General features: G+C 39.6%; 1 protein-coding gene across 1 annotated transcript; it reads left to right on the top strand.

Annotated features, from left to right (window-relative positions):
- The first annotated feature begins 18235 nt into the window (after window positions 1–18235).
- Window positions 18236–24930, top strand: LOC128856435 (uncharacterized). Its single transcript, XM_054091737.1, has 3 exons — window positions 18236–18475; window positions 18696–18816; window positions 24695–24930. Exons 1-3 carry the CDS (start codon window positions 18394–18396, stop codon window positions 24804–24806), a joined length of 315 nt encoding a protein of 104 aa, XP_053947712.1. The 5' UTR covers window positions 18236–18393; the 3' UTR covers window positions 24807–24930.
- Window positions 24931–25171: the final 241 nt, after the last annotated feature.

Genomic DNA, 25171 nt, shown 5'->3' with positions numbered 1-25171 from the left:
AGGTACCTGAACCCATCACTAGATGGATAATATTCATGCTGAAATTTAGGACGATCAGCGCCGAACTAGGAGGAACAATCAAATATATCAAAGCCACAAGAGGTTGCCCTCAAGGAGGCGTACTCACTCTTCTTTTGTGGACTCTAGTCATAGATGAACTTCTCCACAAACTGAACAACCTAGGTTTTTACACTCAGGGCTACGCTGATGACCTAGTAGTTTATGTATTAGGCTGGCATGAGGAAACAATTTCGGATCGCATGCAGCAAGCCCTACAATAATAAACAAATGGTGCACGGAAAAAGGGCTCTCCATTAACCCATCCATTAACCCAACTTGTACCGTTGTCTAGGAGAAGGAACATAAATCTCAAATGTTCGACCCTTAATGGAACAACACTTCAACTCTCGACAGAAGCGAACTATCTTGTCGTCAGTCTTGACAAAACGCTAACGTGGAATTCCCATATTGAGAGAGTTCCTTCAAAAGCCACAAGGGCATTCTTTGCCTGCACAAGGCTTTTGTAAGACATGGGGACCAAACCCTAGAATGACCTTCTGTACATTCACCACAGTTGTGAAACCCATAGTCACTTATGCATCCTTAGCATAGTGGCCTAAGGTTAATCAAAGAAAAGCAGTAAACGAATTAAACAAAATGCACCGCCTGGTATGTGAAGGTATTACAGGGGTATGAAAACATGTCCAACTGATGAATTGGGCGTGCTCCTGAACATACCACCGCTTCCAATCTTGATTGAAAGAGAAGCTCGCTCGAGTGCCTTTAGATTAAAAGGTATATCTGAACTTAAAAGTGGGGATATGAAAGAACATTTAAAGATCTTAGAAGACTTCCTACATAGTCCCATTCTACTATCACCCAAACCAATACTCTTCTGGAACTTCCAAGTTATAACTAATAAACGCACAGACTGGAGAACTAGTTCTATCACTTTCAAACCTGGCTCTCAGCTATGGTTTACTGATGGGTCCAAATTGGAAAATGGTAGAACAGGGGCAGGAATTAATGGGCCTAAATTCAAAAAATCGATTCCGATGGGATCCTACCCAACAATATTCCAGGCAGAAATACATGCCATTGAAATATGTGTGAGAGAATGCCTCAGCAGGAAAATGAGAGGTACTCACATCTACATACTTTCAGATAGCCAAGCGGCTCTAAAAGCCCTTCTATCAACAACCATCACCTTCTCATAGTAACACTATGCTGGATTCCGGGACATGAAGGACATGAGGGAAATGAAATGGCTGATGACCTTACAAAACAAGGAGCAAATATGCAACTTACTGGTCCTGAGCCTTTCTGTGGACTCACAAAAGGCCACATTAATGAATTCCTTAGGAAATGGGAAGAAAGAAAACTTGCCGCACACTGGCTAAACTGTGCCGGTCAGCGTCAAGCCAAACTATTTCTAAGTCCCAACAAAGGAATATCTGACAAACTTCTCTCACTAAGCAGAGTAGATCTGCGTCTTTTAACAGGATATCTTACAGGTCACTGCAGCCTAACGTATCATCTAAATAATATTGGTCTATCTGAGACCAATGTCTGCCGCTTATGCGAAATGGATATAGAAAGCTCAGAACATGTGCTTTGTGAATGTCCTGCGTTGGGCAGACAGAGACTTCATCACCTTGGTGGTATCGCAGTATCTCCATGCAATCTTTGCAACAACAAACCCAAAATTGTGCAAAAAGGTTTAAAAAGCCTAAAACTCTAGGGTTACAAAAATAGGCCTTTCACAATAGATCAGCTCTGGTCGCAGTGCGTAATAGCCTTTTAATAATAATAATAATATTGATTGGCTGTTTGTGCACTGCGACCTGAATAGATATATTGTGGAGCCATGTAGCCTACTCGAACAGTTTTAGGCTATTAATAAAACCTAAAACTGCTGTAGTCTTAATTTATACCAGGAGGTTTGGATCTATAGCCCCATTTCCCAGGTAATTTAGTCTGCGTAGTGCTACTGTGGGGCAGTCACACACACCTATCTTCTTCATGTGATAATCAAGTTTACAGTGTCCTGTTAGTTGTTCAGTGCAAAGTTGTATGCCCTTTCTGCTTAGGTTAAGCATTGCTTCTGCCTTTATCCGTTCTGGATCTATGAATCTTTTCGACTGCCGCATGCCCCATTGGGCTTTCCAGTAGTCGCTTAGACCTCGTTATTCCTGCTGACGTAGAAAGGCACTTTTGAAGCTGTTATTTACCCCGCAGAAAGGTTCAGTAAGGAAGTGTTTGCCCCTTTTCTCCTAAAGTGTCTACAATTTCATGCCCTTAATACCCCTCATGTCCCGGAACGCACATCAAGGTAATAGAGTTTCTTGATGCTAGGGTTTTGAGGATTTTAAATCATTCCCAAACCAATCTTGATTGGAATGAGAAGCTATTCAGCGATTTTAGAGCTGCTTGACCGTCAGGGAGAATATTAGTATTGGCGCCGCGCGTGCCTCTCCATAGACATTGTATGGCACATAGCTCTAAGGCCTGGACCTCAGCCTAGAAAATAGAAATGGTTTTCCCTATTGCTATTGTTTTTTTGAAATGTGGTCCGACAATTCCAGCACCGGCACTACCATCTTCCATTTTGGACTCATCAGTAAAGCACACCTTTGCGCCTTGTTTTAGGAGTATTTCATTGTTTCTCCACGCTGAGCGGTCACTAATGACCACTTTGAATTTCGTAGAGAATTCTAGTTTCTTTTCCATCTTGTCGTGAACTGTAAGGCACGGAGAATTTTTACATGTCCTGTAAGATTGCCTTCTTTGAGATGAAGTAGATACGATAGCTGCAATTGATAATGAAGGTTAATCAACAAAGTAGTAAATACCTTAAAATTTTAAAAATATCATTACATAGTTGCTCTTTTTTAACTGCATCATTTAAGCTGCGACGTGAATTCTTTGTATGCTTTCTTTTTGTTTGTTTTTTGCGTTACAATGAAATGTGTTGACACTTTTTTGTATTTTATGTTGAGAAATGAAATAAAACGAAATAAATAAAATATCTGCATACTCTGTTTTCTCATTTACTATACAGATACCTTCGGGTGGCATATATTTTCGTAGAGAACTTCAATAAAAAATTACTCCAAAGTATATAAAAATGATTACATATTTTATTACTAAATGGAACTATGTAAAGCATAAGTGTGTGTGTGCGTGTGTGTGTGTATAGGTATAATTTCCAGCGAGAGTAAAAGTACAAAGCTTGTGGCATAAACTTATGCTGTAAATACGTATGTATGTATGTGTATGTGCGTGTGTGTGCATGTCTATTATCCCATATAAGATCTATATCAGCGTTTGCTCGCTACTGGAGAGCAGGAAAACTTTTTCGCTTTTCACTTTCAGTTTTCTCGCTTTTATCTGATGACGTAGCGCACTGCTTGCCATTAGCGAGGTATGCACATGCCAGCACATATACAAAGATATTTTTAGATGCAAACAAATGTAGATATGTATTTAGAAATATATTCAATCTATGGATGTGTGTATGTGTGTGTGCGGGTACAAACACATACCTCAGTAGTTTAGCTGCTGCTGCTGCGGCTGCTGTTGCTGCTTCTTCCTGCAAGTTGTTGGCAACAGCTTTAAATGCTTGCTTTCTTGCTGCTGCTGTTGTTATTGTTGTTGCACCCGGCATTATGACACACTTAAGTGGTTTTATTATGAGGTTAAAAACTTTCGAAAGCTGACACTGAGCGCATTCCTTTTGGCGTAACTATTCACAGTAGTGAAACCGCAGCAAAACAACAACAGTAACGTTGGCAGTTTCACCAACTGCCAGAAGTATAGAATATGTCGTATAGCAGTAGAATAACGAGAAGGAGCAATGGTGCCGCATTTGTTGCAAGACAGCACATTCAACAATCTTAGCCACCCAACCAACCAACCAACCACCCAACCAGCCATCAACTCATCAAGCCATCCACCCATTCTGCTCGACGCCGTCACATTACAAGCCAACGAATGGTGGTGCACACATACATACATACATACTTACACATATAATCTCAAACATACACATTAATGCACTTACCATCGCATATAGCACACAATCACATAACAGCGCATAGAAGTGCCAACGATGGATGGCGGCAACATTTTGCTGGCGGCATAAGTTTTTAATTATTTTAATTGCTCTTAATTTCATGGCGCTAAGTTGCCTCGCACTTGTTGCCTGCGCAGGAATATGTAGTGAAAAGCCAAAGCAAATACTATAGCGGCGCTGCTGTAGTCAAACCAATGGCGGCAAGTCGGCAAGTCGGCAAGCAGCTACTAAGCCAGCGAAAATAGCAGCAAAAGTCGCTAAAGTATAAGTTTCCTGTTTATTTGTTGATTTGTTTGTTTGTTTTCCTGTTAATTTTTCCTGGTTTACTGTATTTGAGTTGCTCTTTTTTGCTGCTAATGTTTCTTTTGCTGCTGCTGCTGCTACTGTTGTTGTTGCTGTTGTTGTTGTTGTTGCTGTTGTTGTTGTTGGCGTTTGCCACGCTCACTTATTTAATAATAACGTAAAGTGAATTACTTACAGTCGCACTAAATACATAAGTTTTTGATATGAGATTATTTATTTGCAAAGCCGCGGGACAAAAGTACCAACACACACACACACATATACACCTGTACATGCATGTGTTTGTATGCGAATGTTGAGATATGAAAAACTAAAAAATAAATGAGCTAATATCCGGGATATGCATTTGTGTTGTTTTACTTACAGATCTCCATTTTCTTACACAAAAAAGCGCACGCATTTCGATTGATTTCTTTGTTGGTTGCCTCGTGGTAGCACCAACTGAATGCTGGTTTGGTTGAAAATAAGAAAACGAAAATAAAAAAAATGTGAGTCGTCATGGGACGCCTGGCAGATGTGAAACATCGTGTGTGTACAAGTAATATGCATAAAAGATAATATTATTACAGGAATTAAATATAGCCTAATGAAAAAATGAAGTATTGCGAATTTCTTACAGAAAATGGTAACTTTATTTAATAAACATTTATTCACATGTGATATCAAAATTCGATATCAATATCAAGCCACAATTTAAATATTTTCATCTGTGACTTCAGTAATAGTTATATTCGATGTTTCCTCTGCCGGTATTACTGTGACGATTAGTCGATGATAACTAAAGTACGTTACAAAAGTATTGGATGAAATATTATCAAGACATCTCACAAATACAGCATCTATTGTTGTTCCATATTTGATAGTAGATTCTCTTAGATTGTTGTTGATTTGCAATTGATATTCTTTTTGAAGTGTGCTTTGAGTGCTGAAATTTTCAGGTGGCGCAAAATTAATCATCCAGTTTTGTATTTGAAAATTATTAAATAAAATTAAAAAAAAAAAATAAAATTAAAAAATTACTTTGAGTGATGAAATTTTTGAATTTTCAGGTGGTGCAAAATTAATCATCCAGATTTGTATTTGAAAATTATTAAATAAAATTAAAAAAATAATAAATAAAGAAATTATATTGAGTGATGAATTTTGACCTTTACGCCCACCATTGCTTTTCTGTTTTTTTACAGCAGCTCTACACTTCACAAATTTCAGTTATGATTGACGTACTGCACTATTTGTAAAAAATATTATATAAATAATCCGATAGCTTGATTAATTTTGTGTCACTTTGTATGATAATCAAAATGTGTCTTTAAAATATACCTTCCTCCATAGGCTTAAACTTTTTATTCAATTTCGACTTTTGCTCATTACGAGCTGGTATATTTCGAATTTGCTATTAAATAAGTTTGCACTTTTCATTTCGAATTAATAAATCAATAAATTTGGCATTGCAAAATAGTTCCACTTGGTTTAAATAATTGAGTAGTGAAACTTCTTTCTGCTGTGGCTCTGCTTTCTGTGACCTTTTGATATTTTTCAACTCAAACACTGATCTTCGTCATTTCTTCGCACAGAGAGCGCACCTCAAAGGTACCCACTCTAGCTAGCCTTCCAGTTTCCCATTAATTCTCTGTAATCGAATTCCTATTATCTACATAGCAAATTACCGAACACATTCAAAAACACATAACGCACCAACATTTACTAAGCACTCACGAGCATCCAACTTAACGCTCTTTAGCAACTCTACATTTGTCTCTCTAACATGGCACACATACCAACACACTTAAACCCACATCATTTGTAAGTTGTTCCTTTGAAATTGGCTTAGCACTTCTCTTACTACTACACACGGCAAGCGTCGCCAAGCCAACGATTCGGTTTACAAGTGAGCCAATAGATGTTTCACATCAAAATGGGACTAAAATGTAAATTAAATAAGTTTCTTTATTCAATAATACCCTTCCTCAACTCCTTGCGAGTGATCAGATTGGCGATACTTTCTCCAATAGGTTTTTTTGACAGTTCACGCATCACTACTGTCCAACTACATACATAATTCTTTCAGTAGCCATTGACATTTTATCATGGAAAGACTCAAAGAAGCACAATCGAAACTGAAATCGTTACTACGTGGCAGTATTTTTGGACGTTGCTTGCGCGCTTGACAAAGTATGGCACAAAGGCTTACTTTACAAAATAAAAACCTTTTGACTACTCAGCATCATCTTGGCTTCACAGTCCGGGGTGAACCACTGCCTCCTCTATAATACGCCTCCATTCTTCTCGACAGTCCGTTTTCGGTCTATGTTGTGAGATTTTCATCTTCCGTATATCCCCTTCTACTTCTTGCAACCATCGCCTGGCCGGCATCTCATGTTTGCTTCTTCAGAGTTTGCTCCAAATACTTTTTTGGTCGTTCTTTCGCTGCTCATTCTTAAAATGTGTCCATACCACCGTAATATTTGGGAATTTATAAACCGCGCTACATTTTCCCCGCAATTAAAACACTGAGCTCGTGGTTATTCCTTGTACGGTATGTACCGTCTTCTAGTCGTATAGGGCCGAATATTCTTCTAAGAATTTTTCTTTCAAATCGTATCAGTAAATTCACGTCATTAACTTTAAGGACCCATGCATCACAGCCGTAGGTGAGAACCGGTTTTATTATAGTTTTGTACATCTGGAGTTTTTGTTCCTTTGATATCAATGAAGCCTTCATAAGTTTGATATGGCCAAAGCGTACTTTGCTCTGTTAGCTGCCTGAATACGGTCTTGTAGCACATATCCTTATTTAAGCTGAGTACTACGCCGAAGTATTTAAACTCTTGCATGAACTCAAAAGCATAACTTCCGATTCTGATGTGACTATCATGAAAGGATCGTGTCATGTATTAGGTGCGCAACTAAGTTCCCGCTGTTTGTCAATAGATGCCGCCAGCAGTGTGTGCTAGTCGATTCTAACATAACCTAAACGTCATAAACCAAGCTTAGACATATGGTAAACAAACTACTTCGACACATTAGTGATTTTGTTTTGGTATCATATACTTTTGGTTTTGTGAAAATGTCTGATTTTGTGCCGAATAATCGCCATTTGTGAGAAGTGTTGATTTTTCCCTTTCATTCGAAAAAAAAACGGCGGCTGAAGCGCATCGAGAGCTACAAAAAGTTTATGAAGATGCTGCTTTAAGTGAAACAGCTTGCCGAGATTGGTTCCGTCGCTTCGGTGATTTTAATGTTGACGACCGTCCGCGTGAAAGAAGGCCAAACGCCTTCGAAGACGCTGAATTGGAGGCACTGCTCAATGAGAATCAATGTCAAACGCAAGAAGAGCTTGCTTCAGTATTAGGAGTTACCCGCCAAACCATTTCCAAGCGATTGCATGCTTTGGGAATGATTCTGAAACGGGGGACTTGGGTTCCTTATGAGTTAAAACCAAGAGATGTTGAACGCCGTTTTTTCGCCTGTGAACAACTGCTCCAGCGGCAAAAAAGGAAGGGTTTTCTTCATCGCATCGTGACAGGTGATGAAAAATGGATTCGTTACAACAATCCAAAGAAAAGAAAGTAATGGGGACTGCCCGATCATGCTTCGTCCGATTATCACCTGTTCCGATCATCACCTGTTCCGATGACTCATGGTCTAGCTGACCAGTAGTTCCATTCATATGAAGACATCAAAAATGGCTTGATCCCTGAATAGCCTCAAAAGATTAACAGTTTTGCCGCGACGGTATACGAGATCTACCAGAAAGATGAGAAAAAGTAGTAGCCAGCGATGGGCAATACTTTCAATGATTCACTTGTAACCATTTTTTGAGAGTAAAGTTGTATTTGCATCAAAAATAACAGCGATAACTTAGTTGCGCACCTAATATATAAAGTGAGAGCGTAGATAGTCAAGGTGGAAAAGAGAGAAGTAACAAAAGGAAAAAGACAGGATAGAATAGAGGGATAGAGGTAGTTAGAATTGTGAGAGTTTTCCAGATTATTTGATAAACCTAAAAATATCCTTCAGTTTGAGAGAACGGTATTTTACTTGTTCTCATGACATCGGAACCTAAAATTCATAGCCTTGCTTTAGCAAATGCGGGACACTCACGGAGAAAATGCTCAGTGTCACCCGCCTCCTCTAAGCAAGACAGGCAAATCAGGTCCGCAATGGATCCAATAGTCGCTACCCGACTAGAAATTTTGGTAAGGCGGTGATTAGGCGCAAATAAGGCAGACCGCATTCCAAATTTGCGCTTCATAAGGCAGCCAAACTAGGCCCAAGTCCCGAAAGGGATCGCCACACATCTGCTCATTAGGCGCAGGTTCGAAAAACCGAACTTCGGTAATACTCCGGTTGCCCTTCTACAAATCAGTTAGGGACTAAAATTTATGCCTAAGTGAGACACTGCCACAGATTTTCGAGACCACAACCAAATTTGGTATTGTTCTGGCATGCCAATCTTTGCTTTGCCTAACGTGGGCCTGGTAAGGTAATAGTGAGGCGTGCCTTAGTAAGACCTGCTTAATTCGCGCCTAACTGATTCTTCGGCATGCCTCACTGTAATTCTAGTCGGGTATATGTTGACCCCATGAATTGTGTTCGGTAATAATATCGACCATCAACCAAACGTCTTTTCTTCCAAGTTCTATGAGAAAATCCGACAGTTTTCTGTTCGCGCTTGTCACAAAATACTTCGCAGTCCTGCACCGTTCCATACCGCACCATCGCTTTTTATGGAAAAAAGTCTCTGTGGGGAAACCGCTGATGCACGGTTGGTCAATTCATCGGCAATTTCATTCGCTGGAACCCCGCAGTGTCCTGGAACCCTCTTTTGTATTTCCACATAATTCAGCTTCTTCTTACATTCCTGGGCAATCTTGGAGGTTTGCTTTGCGTTCTCCAGAGTCTTTAGCTGAGCCTGACTGTCACTAAAGTCTTCAATCTGTTTCCCACTCCATCACCTCCCAATTATCCATTCGGCTACTTTCAGAATTTCAAAAATTTCCGTTTGGAAAACAATTGCAATTTCTTTCATAGTGTAATGTTACTTAATACTATCGTTTAAGTACCATCCGCCTCCAGAGCCTATTTCATTCTTCGACCTATCGGTAAAGAAAATATCCATCAAACATCTTTGAATGCACTCTGGATTACTCCATTTACTCACACAATGGATATTGGACATTAAATTTTCTTCCAAATGAAAATATGGGCTTAAGATCCTCCTCAGGTACCAAAAACAGTGGATACTGCTCAGATAATATCTTAAAGACTTCTCTGTATCCCAAAGTTCCGTCTTCGTGGCAGAGGCCATATTTATGGAGTCTACTCATTGCTTTTATTGCTTCCAGTTGTATCTAAAGCTCCAAGGGGAGCAAATCAAGAATAACATTTAGGCATCGCTGAGGTTGTACTCATGGCACTCGTGATGCATAAACATACACTTCTTTGTAGCCTGTATAGTTCCCGAAATGTGGACTTAGCCATAGTCCACCAAACCACAGAAGCGTAAGTGATGATTGTTCTGATAAGTGCTGTGTATATCCACCAAATCATAGCAGGTTTCAGACCGAAGGTTTTACCAAAGGCTCTATGGCATAGTTGAAAGATCCTCAATGCGCGATCCACCTTCAGCGAAACATGAGTTTCTCAAGTCCGCCTCTTATTAAAGATTATTCCTAGATATTTAACTTTCTCAAAGAGACCACCATACTCAGGGATAAATACCATACCTTATTAATATAACTGCAAAACTTAGAATGGGAGCGCAAACCGGAAGCAAAGCGTATGCGACCGATGTGGAATGCCCAAGAGATGCCTAGGTGCGTTGTCCAAAGAAGCCAGTTTGAAACAGATCTCCTCTGGGTGTGATTATATTCACGACCAGACGACAAGCACGAATGCGTGAGTTAAAGCTTCAAGACGAACCTAAACAGACGACAAGTCGATAACGAGCAACGATATTGCAATTTTCCGATGCCCCATTGGTGACAAACCAATGGATGCTATCGATAGCGTATAACCCCAATACGCAATTAACAGAGGAGCCCGGACGAAGGTACCTGGTGTGTCAAAAAGGCATAAACACGGCTCCACCTTGATAAAAGTGCTTTTAGCAGTCCCAGTCGACCAAATATTCACAATACGCCAAATCTTGGAAAATACCCATGAAAGTAGAATAGGCACACCATCTTTTCGTCGATTTCAAAGCTGCATTCGACAGTACGGAAAGGAGTTACTTGTATGCCGCGATGTCTGAATTTGGTATCCCCACAAAACTAATACGGCTATGCAAGATGACGTTGCTCAAAACCAGTAGCGACGTCAGAATTGGGAAGGACCTCAACGAGCCGTTTGATACCAAACGAAGTTTCAGACAAGGTGACTCGCTGTCGTGTGACTTCTCTAACATGATGTTGGAGAGCATCGTACGAGCCGCAGAACTTAATCGCTCAGGAATAATATTTTATAAGATCGTACAGCGCGCTGTTAGTTCTGCCTTCTCCAAACTGGATAAAGAGGCAAAGCGAATGGATTTGGTGGTGAATGAGGACAAAACGAAGTACCTCCTGTCTTCAAACAAACAGTCGGCGCACTCGCGTATCGGAACCCACGTCACTGTTGACAGTTATAATTTCAAGGTTGTAAAAGACTTCGTTTATTTAGGAACCAGCATTAACACCGATAACAATATCAGCCTTGAAATCCAACGTAGAATCTCTCTTGCCAACAAGTGCTACTTTGGACTAATTATTCAACTGAGCAGTAAAGCCCTCTCTCGACGAACAAAACTAACACTCTACAAGGCTCTCATCATGCCCGTCCTAACGTATGGCGCGGAAGCGTGGACGATGACAACATTCGATGAAGCGACGCTTGGAGTGTTTGAGAGAAAGATTCTGCGTAAGATTTTTGGACCTTTGCACGTTGGCAACGGCGAATATCGCAGACGATGGAACGATGAGCTGTATGAGCTTTACGACGACATAGACATAGCGCAGCGAATAAAGATCCAGCGGCTACGTTGGCTGGGTCAAGTCGTCCGAATGGATACAAACGCTCCGGCTCTGAAAGTATTTGATGCGGTACCAGCTGGTGGTAATAGAGGAAGAGGGAGGCCTCCTCTGCGTTGGAAAAATCAGGTGAAGAAGGACTAGGCTTCACGTGGTGTGTCCAATTGGCGCCGGTTAGCAGGAGAAAGAAACGATTGGCGCGCTTTGTTAAACTCGACCAAAATCGCGTAAGCGGTTGTCGCGCCAATTAAGAAGAAGAAGAAGTCCCAGGGTGGAATCAGAGGGGAGGAATGATATGGGGTTAGTGGGAGCATGCCCCAAATACCTCTGGGCACCTTTGATGATGCTTCGACATTTTCGATTTTAACCTCCTCTGCAAAAAAATAATACCTTATGTCAACAGACAGATGTATGAAATGAATGAAGACAAAAAAAAAACACCCAATAAGTCTTCCAACCAACTTTCGATGCGCGCAAAGAGTTCATAAGAACCCAAGCATTGCTCGCCTGTAGCCACGCTTTGTGTGTCTCAAACGCTTCCAAAATTGACTAACACCCGAATAAACACTTCCGCATCGGACAGCACGAGCCCAGGATTTTAATGTCATTGCATCCATAGAAAGCAATGCCGCCCCCCCTGCAGGTCTTTCCACGGCCAAACAGTGCATTCAATATGGGAAGATTGGTTCCCAAAAACTTCTGTGAACTATTTGCATACAGCGAATTCGCATTTATTCACAATAAATCAATCACTTTTGTATCTTGTAAGAAGTTGTTGTTCGTACCCACAATGGACATGCAATAGGATCGGGGTTGTGAATTCATTGGAATCACTTGTTTTACAAGCAATAAATAAAAATATCTGTGTAAGTATGTGCTCCATGCACTCAATCACTTGTAAGATGCCGCGGCAATAAAACTAACAGCAAAAGTAACAGCAACATCAATTTAATGGCAGCAACAATTTACCAGCCGCGCTGACAGCGATTTTCGCCCGAACAATTGATACGCCAGTGCCACCAATGCGAACAACCATTACGATTAGAATCGATTTACATATGTATCTACCTCCCAGATCTATGATATGCACTCGCATGGCTACACACATACATATGTACGTCTATTGAATGGTGGGCTTGTGGCGGCAATTTGTGGCATAGGCAGTAAACGGCGGCCAGCGGCATGCCACAAAGCGTAGTGTAGCAGCGAAATTAATTGCGATTGCGCCTAACAAATACAAATTAACGTACGCTCGACACACACACACACAGGTGTATGAATGGAACCCTGCCCGCGGTACAGTAGCGCCGCTGCACTCGTGGTGATGGCGGTGATGGTGATGTTGGCAGCAACACGATCGATGCAATCGATCGATCGACCCTTGCCGCAGCCACAGTCGCAACGATTGCAATCGAAGTGGGCTTGAAAGTCGCGCCGCCATGTTAGCTGCCATGACACATCATTGTTCAAACGGCAGCGGACAACAGCCGTAGTGTTGCTGTGGCAGTTGTTGTTGGCGGCGACAAAGGATGAAGACGACAAACCACCGACGACGAAGACGCCAACAATGCTGTTGCTAAGCCAACACAATAGCAATATTGAGCAACGCCGCCAGCACCAGCACCACCACCACCGCCACCGCCGTCATTGCCGCAAAAGCAATCAACATAGTCTAATTTACTAATTAGCGTCATTCGATTGTAGCAAACATGTTGCTGACATTGCTGTTGCTGCCGCTACTGTCGCTGCTTCTGTATTTGTGTGTGTGTGTGTTGTTGACAATAGTAATTGCAACTAGTCTGGTTGCTACAAAGCCCGCGCCGCGCTTCAATCGTTAGGAGCGGTATGTTCATGTAAATTTGTGTATATTTGTTGCATGCAACATGCTTTACCAGCACAGCCCTGCTAGCAAAGACTGTTTTGGAGATCCATTTGAAGTTCCATTGACTGCTGTTTTGTTATATTGCAGCATTTTCCTGCTCCTTTCCCCCACCTCTTGCCCTCTCCCTTCTCCTTCCTTCTGTGTGTTGCAAGTCTATTATTGATCACTTGCCTTGGTCGTTCGAAAAGACTGGCAACACCGCACCGAACATGACAGTTGAACAAGCACTTGCGGCGCTACTGCCAACCGCTGTCGATTCCATTTGTAAGCTGCTGTTGGTGGCTGGCTGGCTGACTGGCTAGTTGCCGTAGTTCCCGCATATACAATAGCATCTTCAAATGTTGCAGCAACTAATTTCTACTCGTACGCTAGTTGCAAGGACGACGCTACGATGCACGTAGAATATGCAACGCACATTCTCTGTGGCACCAACCGAGCGCAATTCGCTTGGGGGCCAGTCGTCGTTGGGCGCCATGTCAGTTACATTCGACACACAGCAGCCACAGCTGCGGCAGCTACAACTCTATACCGAAGATAGTTTGTTTGTTGTTGTCACTCGGTGGCTGGCTACCATTTGACATATTCGCTTGTGCGTGCCTTAAAGCATTTCTAAGCTGTGTGCCCCTTATGGTTTATTCGTATTTTTTATCTTAGCCGTCAATTATTCGGGCTCAGTTTGATGATGCAACAGTATTTCCAGCTCATCTGCGTAAAAACTTCTTTTAACAAACGAAAGCTTCATTGTTTTTCAAATCGTGTTTGAAGAATTGTCGTTCATAGCAGGGTTGCATTTAGAGGTTCGTCTTTACCTACCGATGGACGCTTATAAATATTTTATTCTAGCATTTTTGTGTTGAATACCTAAGTTACGTCTCGAAACTCCTGGCTTGCATCGTAAATGCAAGTTACTGCGGCTGGCGAATCGAGAATGTGTCCCACTCGAGCTGCCTTTAAGAATCTTGTTCAGGCTTTAAAGGTCCTTAAAAGCTAATTCCTAAAAGTTGCTCATGTATTCACTTCATCCTTGATAAGATTTCTGGTAATTTAACTATAGTACGCCTCTTCCTCTCCGCGAATTACTAAATGTTTCTTCACTTTCCCTTTGATTTCGCAACCATACAAAATAGTGGAAAAGTGAAACATGAGAAAATTTGATATTTAACTTCCTTTCATTCCTTTCCCTATACCTTTTGATATGCTACGGAAGCCTCCAAAGTAAGCTTTGACTATAGTCGCTGCATTAATTGCAACTGTCTGGAATCATTGGAGGTTCTCAGAGTATATATTAGCAGCCTTCTGAGAGATCAGCTTTTGAACTAACATTTTTCCCAAGCGAACTCCTTGGTGAATATTGGTAACAAAAAACTAGATATGCGTGCAACACTTTGTGCTCGAAAACCCTTTATCCAAAATAATGTAGGAATGCCTCAAAGGAAAAACATAATTATCAATTTGGCTTACAAGTAACTCTGCTTTAAGGCTAGTACTAACCTCTCTACAAAATTCTCAAACAGAATTTTGCCATTCCTTTTGTGTGAAATAATGATGACGAAAAAAAGTTTACATTTGATATTTCGCAGTCTTATAAAGGAGGAGAACCAAAATAAAGTATATAAATAATTGGCGCGTGCACTTCTATTAGGTGTTTGGCGGAGTACCTCCTCCTATTCGTGGTGTGCGTCTTGATGCTGTTCGACAAATGAGGGGACTTACAATTTTAAATCGACTCCGATCGGCAGATATTTTTTTACCCTATGATCTGAAAGTACCGCGAATGTTTAAATAAAACAAAACATACTTAAATTTCAGGCAAATTTATTTTATTTCCTTCAAAATATGACTGGTCTGAAGCAACACTCATGCACCAACGTTTAACCCAGTCCTCCATGCTCCCCTGGTGGCGGACGAAGGAATAGCCTTCAGTTCCTTCGTCGCATTCTCTTTGATCTCCTCTATCGACTAAAATCTCCTTCCACGAAGTGGTAAATTCAACTTGGGAAACAAAAAGAAGTCTCCCGGGGCCATATCAGGTGAATACGGTGCTTGCACGATGGTATTTACTTGGTGTTTGGTCAAATAATCCAGCACAATTTGGGCTCGGTGCGATGACGTGTTATCATCATGCAAAATCCAAAAATTGTTTGCCCACATTTCCAGCCGGCCAGTCCGACATTAATAATCCGATGGCGCTAAACAGTGACAGATGTGTCTCTTACAGTCCTATCAACATAAGAAAAAATATTAACCGGTTCCCACGTATGCTGTTCGCTTAAATTAAACATTCCCGGTACATTCTGATCATAGGGTATGTGGAGCCTTTTTCTTGACAGAAATACACTCGGAGGTTCGTCATTGCCTGCCGAGGAGCGACTGTTATTAAAAAAAATTTGTTCTATCATTCGGAGAATTCTACCTTCGCACTCCCGAATGGTAGTCACGCACCAAACTATTCGGCCACGGCAGCCGCTCAAGATGCTTCAGTGCATTATTAATTAGGCTATTTTCTTATGATTAATTCGATTACATGCCGTGATGTCAGAAACTTAACTGTTTTCGAGGTATTCGATTTTAAAGGTTATTAATTTTTTTTTGTATTTTGTGCGCCCACCTTTTTAAATGTTAGCAATTTTTTCTATTTTCAGTTAAAGGATGTGTGAATTAATAAAATGCATCAATAAAATTTGAACCAAAACAATTAAAAACGGCAGCTTAATAAAGTTTTGAATTTTCAATTTTTCACTAAGTGTTTACCTGTACTTTCTGTTTCTTTCACATTAGCGCCAGTCGTTTCTTTCTCGTACTAACCGGCGCCAGTTGAATACATCAGGTGAAGCCAAGTCCTTCTCCACCTGATCTTTCGAACGCAGAGGAAGCCTTCCTCTTCCTCTACTACCACCAGCTGGTAGTGCATCGAATACTTTCAGAGTCGGAGTATTTGTATCCATTCGAACGACATGACCCAGCCAACGAATCCGCAATATCTTTATTTGCTGTCTATGTCGTCGTAAAGCTCATACAGCTCAACGTTCCATCGCCTGCGATACGTAAAGGTCCAAATATCTTCCGCAGAATCTTGCTCTCAAACTCTCCAAGCGTCGCTTCATCGGATGTTGTCATCGTCCACGCTTCTGCGCCATACATTAGGGCAGGCATGATGAGAGCCTTATAAAGTTTTAGTTTTGTGCGTCGAGAGAGGACTTTACTACTCAGTTGCCTGTTCGGTCCTAAGTAGCACTTGTTGGTAAGATAAATTCTTCATTGGATTTCACGCTGACATTGTTATTGGTGTTAATGTTGGCTGCTAAATAAACGAAGCCTCGTAGGTTGGGTTAGGTTGAAGCGGTTGTCGACTATAGGACACACTCAGGCTCCTGGGCCATTGTGATGCCGCGTGGGGAACTAGCCCTTATGCCTCCTAAATTCAATGTGTACTTTTCAAAAATTTTGTAAGATCCTTAATTCCGACAGAGCCGAGATCTTCCCGTTCATTAAAGGATTGTCTATCCAAAATGTGGAGTCTACGTTTGGATGGAGCAGGACAGTCACACTGTGCGGGATCGTTTCTTCCTCTGCCTCGTTTAAACAACTTCTGCAGCAGTCATGCGCTTGCCCACCCATTGTCTGGGTGTGCCCACCGATTAGTCAGTGCCCCGTAATAACTGAAATCAGTGTGCTAAGACTGCGCTTATCTCTTCCTAGTAGATGTTCCGTGCGTTTAGCATTGAGAGTCTGCCACAGCTGTCGGGCGATTGTGCAAGTGGCTTCATTACGCTATCTTTCCTTCGCTACTCTTACAATTTCTTCGAGGATACGTAGTTTACATGTTTGCAAGGGTTTACCTATATCATTGTATATGTACTCAACAGTCAATTTGGTGCCGAGTCTCGCTAGTTCATGGGCTCTGCAGTTCCCCTCAATGTCACAATGGCCAGGAACCCATGTTATCATTAGGTGAAATGACTCAGACATCTCGTTAGGAGATGCGCGGCATTTCATGGCCACCTTGGAGGTTGTCGACTGTTTTGCGACGGATTTTATCGCCGCTTGGCTATCAGTGAAAATGTGGATATCCTCTCCAGGTATCGCATCACATTGAACCAGTGCCACGGTTTTCATTATTGCCATCAGTTCAGCCTGAAAGACACAGGCAGTAATCGGGAAGCCGAAAACTGAAGAAGATCCATAGATGCTCGGAATAAACACCTCCGTCCAACCTGCCCTCGAGCTTTCAGCCATCTGTGTATACATGGATGGATTCGCTCTGTCTTACTACGTCACGTTCCCATTCTTTCCTCGAGGGTAGGAGGGTCGTGAACGTTGTAATGGCAAGTATAGGCGGGACTGTATAGTCCATCTGTCCGGAAAGCCCCAACGTGCCATCCAGTCTCTTACAAATTCGAAATCATAACTGTCAACAGTGACGTGGGGGCCGATAAGCGAGTGCACCGACTGTTTGTTTGATGACAGGAGGTACTTCCTTTTGTCCTCGTTCACCACCAGGCCCCTTTGCTCACTTTGCTTCTTTACTTCACATCATTAAAAAAAAATGTTTTAGAGAAACTATTGTGCAAATTATTTTGGATACTCATTTCTCATTTTAGCTATTCAAAAGTCTTAAATTAGAAAAGTTATGCGTAACCCTGTATATCCATACTGCTACACTACAATACAAAAATATCCAACAAAACAACGCAATAACAGCATAAAGGTGTCAAGTATACGGCTATCAATAATCTAAGTGTGCCCCGTAAATTCACAACGTGCCACATATCAGCCTCACTTTAGCCACCGCCACCCTCACCTATGTACCTCCAATGAACTTTTTAATCGTATTAATGCTAAACGAAGTGCCCAATTTATCAATTGTACACAATTGCGTCTCAAGTAAATCAGAAAGAATCAACAAGGAAATTCCAAGCAGTGCCAAGATGTTCAGAAAATTTTCGCAACCGTGAACAAATAGAAATTTTTTAGTTTAACCACAGCCGCGTAGCACAGCAGAGAGAACGAATTAAGAACTTTTGGCTCGCCGCAAGTTATTATTTTTGAAAAATTTACTTTATTTTGAAAAAAAATGTTTTCGAACCATTTTGTATTACGAAATTCGCATCCAACGTGAAATTATGGGTAAATTTCGTAGATGTGCGTATTTGCTCGGGGTGATAATAGTAATTTTGTGCATTTTTATGGAAGCCATTGAAGCGGGTAGGTGTTGTTGGTAGGGCATGGCACCAGCTGGTGGAATGAAATAATTTAGCAAAAATAAAAGAAAAATAATAATAAAATAAAAAATTAATTAGCTTTTAAAAAAAGTTTTTAGTTCAATTTTAAAAGATAATTTTCGAAAATAATGCAATGCTGATTCTGAGGCATTGGCAGGTATATAAATTAACATAATAAAATTCATAATTATGCCATATCGTAGGCTGGAGTGCGCAATGCTGGAAGAAGCACAATTCCGGTTCCATACAAACGCCAGATGGTGAATTCAAACGTCCGTTCGGCATACTTTGCACATATCACTGCATGCTGTGGTTCCCACCAATGTAAGTAGCGGCGATATATCGTAAAGTAAGTAAGCGTATGCATACGCTGCGTTATACAAGGTGGCGTAAAATTAAATATTAAATTTAGCTTTTGCATAACTTTTTTACTAAAAAAAAGGAAAAATGATTTAAAGCGCCGATTTTGGTTCATTTTTGATAGATTTACGAACAATTTCGATGGAGTTTTCGGTGATTACTGATTTTGGGCGGCCCGTATGTTGATTGTCATTTATGTCCTCACAACCATCTCTGTAACGTGGATACCACTCATAGACTCTGGTACGAGATAGGCAATCATCGCCATAAACTTTTTCCATCAATTCTAATGTTTCGGTAAAAGTTTTACCGAGTTTAAAACAAAATTAGATCTTAGCTCTTTGTTCGAAACTCATTTTTCTACCGATGATACAAAAATACTGACACTTTAGACGCAAAAAATTCGCTTTCGCTAAACCGAATGTCACCAAGCTTTCACTGGAAGTCAGCCAGGCATGGAACTTCCAACGCACTAACTCATTAAAAAGATGGCGCCATCAAAAACATTGTTATGTTGCCAGTCTTGTTTATTTTGGACTTCACCTTGTATTTAGTAATGATTTACTTAAACTGAAATCTTCCTCTCACACAGATGCTGATGGACTTTCAGCAGTTTTGATGAAAAATTGTGCGGGTTTGGTCTAACCCCTGAAAGCTATATTCCGAAAATCTTTATCGTCGGCGAGCTTCATTGACGCTTGGAAGCTCTCTTCCATTATGCCCTTCTTTAAGAGTGACAATAAAAATGATCATAGAAATTATAGGCCTATTTCAAAGCTATCGACTATTTCCAAAATTTTTGAGCACGCAGCCAATGCAAAACTGCGCTTTGCGGTTAATTCTTTAATTTGCCCAAATCAGCATTGGTTTGTTGCCAATAGCTTTACAGTATCTTAAGGGTTAGGGGTAGCCAGAGGCCCGAAAAAATGATGATTTTGATCATTTTTTTTCTGGTAGTCAGTTGCTTTATTTTACAAAAATAAAAACATAGCATTAATACATCATCTTTCAACTTGAATTTGGCAAAATGTCAAACAAAAAAATTAATAATTGTAAAAGTTATCGCTGAGATTCATCTAAAATCAATCGGACAAGAGAAATGAGTTTTATTAATAGATAATCTTATGCCTGATAGAAGTTTTTTGTTTTCTTTTCAAAACTAATAATATGGCGGCCTCAGGAAATATTTTTCAGAATTTCGAGAAAAAAACCGGCATTAAATTGTTAAAAAAATCGAAATTTTTGAAAAAAAAAATCCTTGGAACAGGCACGAGTTTTTTAATTTTTTTTAAAAGCAGTATAAATTTTATCGAAATCTACCAAGCGGTTTTTAAGTTACTGTGATCATCAGTTCAAAAAACATAGTCTTGAGAAAAACGCATTTAAAAGTTTGCAATCTGCTCCAGAGCGCCCGAGCGCCCTTTGTTAATTGTTGAATAGCTCGAAAAGTATTTGTCGGATTCACTTCAAGTTTCCATACAATATTTTTAAGATATTATACTTTATTATTATTATTAGAAGGCCATTTCGCACTGCGATCAGAGCTGATCTAGTGTGAAAGGCCTATTTTTGTAACCCTAGAGTTTTAGGCTTTTTTTAAATTTTAGCACAATTTTAGGCTTGTTGTTCCAAAGATTGCACGGAGATACTACGGTACTACCAAAGAGGTGAAGTCTTTGCCAGCCCAACGCAGGACATTCACAAAGCACATATTCTGAGCTTTCTATGTCCATTTCGCAAAAGTGGCACTCATTGGTCTCAGATAGACCAATATTATTTAAATGATGCCTCAGGCTGCAGTGACCTGTAAGATATCCTGTTAAAAGACGCAGATCTACTCTGCTTAGTGAGAGAAGTTTGTCAGATATTCCTTTGTTGGGACTTAGAAATAGTTTGGCTTGACGCTGACCAGCACAGTTTAGACACTGTGCAGCAACTTTCCTTTCTTCCCATTTTATAAAGAATTCATTAATGTGGCTTTTTGTGAGTCCACAGAAAGGCTTAGGACCAGTAAGTTGCATATTTGCTCCTTGTTTTGCAAGGCCATCAGCCATTTCACTTATCTCATGTCCTTCTTGTCCCGGAATCCAGCCTTGTGTTACTATGTTGAGGTTTCCTAACATGTTGAGAAGGTTTAGGCAATCATTTACCACTTTAGATGTGATAGTTGTTGATAAAAGGGCTTTTAGAGCCGCTTGGCTATCTGAAAGTATGTACATAGATGTGGGTACCTCTCATTTTCCTGCTAAGACATTCTCTCACACATATTTCGATGGCATGTATTTCTGCCTGGAATAATGTTGGGTAGAGTCCCATCGGAACCGATTTTTTGAATTTAGGCCCATTGATTCCTGCCCCTGTTCTACCATTTTCCAATTTGGACCCATCAGTAAACCATAGCTGAGTGCCAGGTTTGAAAGTGATAGAATTAGTTCTCCAGTCTGTGCGTTCATTAATTATAACTTGATATATATATATAGTATATTGTACTTTAAGAAAATGCAAAAAGAAATCTAATTTGTTGAAAATGTATTTGCACTGACTTTTCGAAAGCTTTCGACCAAAAAATTAAGCTTCTTTTGGCTTTCAGTCTGCTTTTCTGCAACGGATAAACTCTTATTTGTGCAATCGACGTTGTGTTGTAACAATTCTTCGTATTCCATCTACTCCCTATGCTGCCACCTCTGGTGTTCCGCAAGGAAGTATCTTGGGACCTCTCTTTTTATGCTGATGAGCATAAGATCTTCTCAGCGATTAACACTCAAGAGGTTGCCGTTAATGTTCAAGCCGATATGGATAGGTTTTGGTTGTGGTGTGAGAATTCATGTCTTTTGCTGAACTTAGAAAAGTGCTTTCAAACGCCTTACTCGAAAACATCTAACATTGTGTGTACTAAGTTTACTTGTACATATTTAGTATCTCGACTGCGGGACACTGCAGTGCGATAGCGAGTATATATAACGCCGAGGTCCGTTATCTTTAATATCCATATAAATTATGTTACATACTTCAAAAGCTGTTTGGGATTGCCCGATTTGAGTCAAATATGCAACGTTTTGTTGTGTTAGTTGTTGCCATTTTAAAGGTAGCTTCATAATGCCTCTCTGATAGATGTCTTGGTCCTTATTGGCGAAAATCTCTGATAACACAGGCCTGCGAAATTTAACTTTTTTCAGTTTCTAGAATGGCTGTACTTGTTTCTTGTAGTTTTTTATGCGCTGAAAACGAATCTGACCTTCAAAATGCTCCATCACGTCAGGATGTTTGGTAAATGAAGCCTAAAAGGTCAAAAAATGGCCATTTTAGCCATTTTTGATAATTTTTTTTGGGATAGAAAATTTTTTTTTTCAATTTTCGACGAAAAGGTTGCATAGTACAACTCTTTAGCTTTAAAACCCATTTTTTTAAATTACCTGACCTTTTAGGCTTCATTTACCAAACATCCTGATGGAGTATTTTGAAGGTCAGATTCGTTTTCAGCGCATAAAAAACTACAAGAAACAAGTACAGCCATTCTAGAAACTCACCCTCGCAGGACTGTGTAATCGATATTCACAGTCTTCTCTTGATACCAATTTCTTATCACTCGAATGAGTACAGCTTTTTACAACAGTTTGCTGCTATTTTGTACGCCATACTTCAAGGCTTTGTATCCATGATATGAAACAGAGCTTCAAAATATGTTAGCCAAGATTTTTTAAATTTTTCTTGGTTACTCCAAACCCTGTTTGACATTCTAGAAAACGATTTCTGCTTTTAGCCTTTTAAAAATACCCACTGATCAGTTCTCTCGTTCCTCCAGATAAATTCGTTTACTCTAACTACAACTATTTTTTATAATTCTACTCGTCCTATACAAACTTCTCCAATTTAGATTAACTTCTAGCCATAGTCCGTTAACAGTTTGGTTGCTAAAGTAAACTGCAATGGCAAAGAAGTAGTGATTAACTTGATTTCGATTATAATAGATTTTTCTTCTTAATTTTCATTCTAGCTTCAGAAAAATGAGCGTAAGAACGAAGTGCCTTCTAGATAGGGCGTAAACAGCTCAGCAGCTCTGGAACACAAAAAACATAACTTTTGTCCGAGACAAAACGGCAAAGTTGTTTGTTGTTGTTTATTGTGGTTTTCACCTCTTCTTCTGAGCCTTCTTTTCTGCGCAACTTCATGCTAGTGGAAAATAAAAATTATTCTCCCAACGTGACACTCAAGAGGCCGAGAACTGGAAAAAGAAACACAAAATTATTAGTTTTGGGCATCCGATGGCGAGCAAAGAAACATGCTGATTGTTTAAGCGCTCCGGGTAGTTTATTATTTTATTCGCTTAGCACTGCCGCTGCAATTCTCAACAAACTTATGAAATAAGTAGAGTAAATGAGCATAGTTTTTCGAAAGGCAGTATTAGAGATTCATCCACAAGGAGCCATATATATCTAATAAATAAAACAAATACCACAAATTAGGTCCCCGCAGTCTTCAATAACAACTGGCTTCACTCTTCCAAGGCCAAGGCATATAAAATTTGAATTTTAAACTTTCTCTGTAAGTTAAGGCCTTTTTGTAGTAATTTCCTATATGGGTCAGATACATGATGGAAAGAATAATTAGATGGCGCCTATCGTGGTGCCGTTACTTTGCGTTCAGCGAATTTGACAATGAGTTACGTGGTTTTAGTTCCAGTATGGCCAGATTACTATTTTCGTAACTTTATTTAGCATTTTTTGTTTTTTTGTTATTTAGTTTCGGAGGTTTAGTTTTTTGTTCATGACATTTTTCTAGCCTATTCCTATTAAAATTAATTTTTATAATTTTCTAAAATATACATTTTTAAAAAATTAGTTCAATAATTCACTCAGTTTTATTTAGCTTTACTTTTTATTAACATCTGGTAGCATTGCCCGCGATTGCAGTTGTCGTTAGTGTTCTTCTGCTTTCAGCGGTCAAATCTTTCTATCGCTATAGCAGTGTTGCCTAGCTTTGGATGTAAAAACGCACTAAAATGCCCATATAAAGAAAATAAAACACCAAATTTTTATTGAATCACTTAAAGAACTTTGATGCGTGACAAATTGTCTTTAGAATGTGCGTTTTTTTCTAAATAAATGTGTTATGGTTATGTACAATTAAATTTTTTTTTGTTCAGAGAAACTCTGTTATTAAGGGAACGACTTTTTTGCTACATTTCAGGTTATGTAACAAGATAAGGTACTCCTTTTTGTAAAATGTCAGTATGGTTTCTTTAGTATTTTCTGGTATTTTGTGGCTTATTTTTACAATGAATACACCTCTTGATGCCCTATGTCCCACTAAGGATTTAGGACCGGAAGAAACGATTAAACCTCTATGGTTTTAATCCGCATGCAGTAAATTCAAACGCTTTTTAAAATGCGTAAAAAGGTTTTCAATCTTAAGAAGAGTTGAGAGAGGGGCATTTAATATTCTTGCATTAACTTAAAAGGAGCAAAAAATTAAATTTTCAAAATATCAAACTTTATAAAAACCAACAAATTTTCATTAGCACTAAAATCTTCTCAGAGTGGCCTTTTTTAACCTTATTTTGTATAATAATGCAGTTTTTTTTTATTTTAAGTTTCGGTAGCTTCAAATTAAAAAGAAAAAAACAAACACGAAACTTCAAAATTTTTGCATTTTCGGTATAAAAAAAATGGTTGGCAACACTGCACAACTCGGAAAAACATAACGCCACGCACTCTTGATGGGAGCAATCTTCTTTCTATCATTCTTGGGTCAGATATTGGTTTTTGGACAATAATATCATTCATTCTAAGCGATATGATTTTACAAAATAAATATTTATACGCACTTATTTTTTCTCTTCCAGCTATCCATACTGCGAATTCATTTTCGATCTTCGAATGTCGAGGCATTTTACTTCCTATCCCGATTGTTATGAGATCCGCTGCAATGAGACCTTCACCTTCATCGGCAACTGATGAGTGCACCGAATAAAATATCTAAATATATTTTTAACTAGACTAAATATTTTGTAAATAAAATAACTCTTGTATTGTATATATTTACGTACGCATTACTCGCAAATAAATGTTTTGAAATTTGTTGAAAGTGTTTTAATGCCATTCGCCAGCATAACAATACGTACTCTATTATGCATAGTAAATTTGCAAGCGCCACCTACATTCAAACCTCTATGAAGGAACTTACCCAAGGTGACTTCAAAGTTTCAACTTTTAAGTTGCAAACAAACAAAAACATTAAAACAACAATTAAACGTCTCAGACTTGTCTGCCATTCTGATAAGCCAGCGCATATCAACATCAACGGCGAAGAAAACACCTTA

This window comes from Anastrepha ludens, chromosome 3 (assembly GCF_028408465.1).
Source record: "Anastrepha ludens isolate Willacy chromosome 3, idAnaLude1.1, whole genome shotgun sequence".
NCBI classification, from domain to species: domain Eukaryota; kingdom Metazoa; phylum Arthropoda; class Insecta; order Diptera; family Tephritidae; genus Anastrepha; species Anastrepha ludens.
The sequence above is the reverse complement of the archived record's forward strand: the minus strand, read 5'-3'. Positions and strand labels throughout refer to the sequence as shown.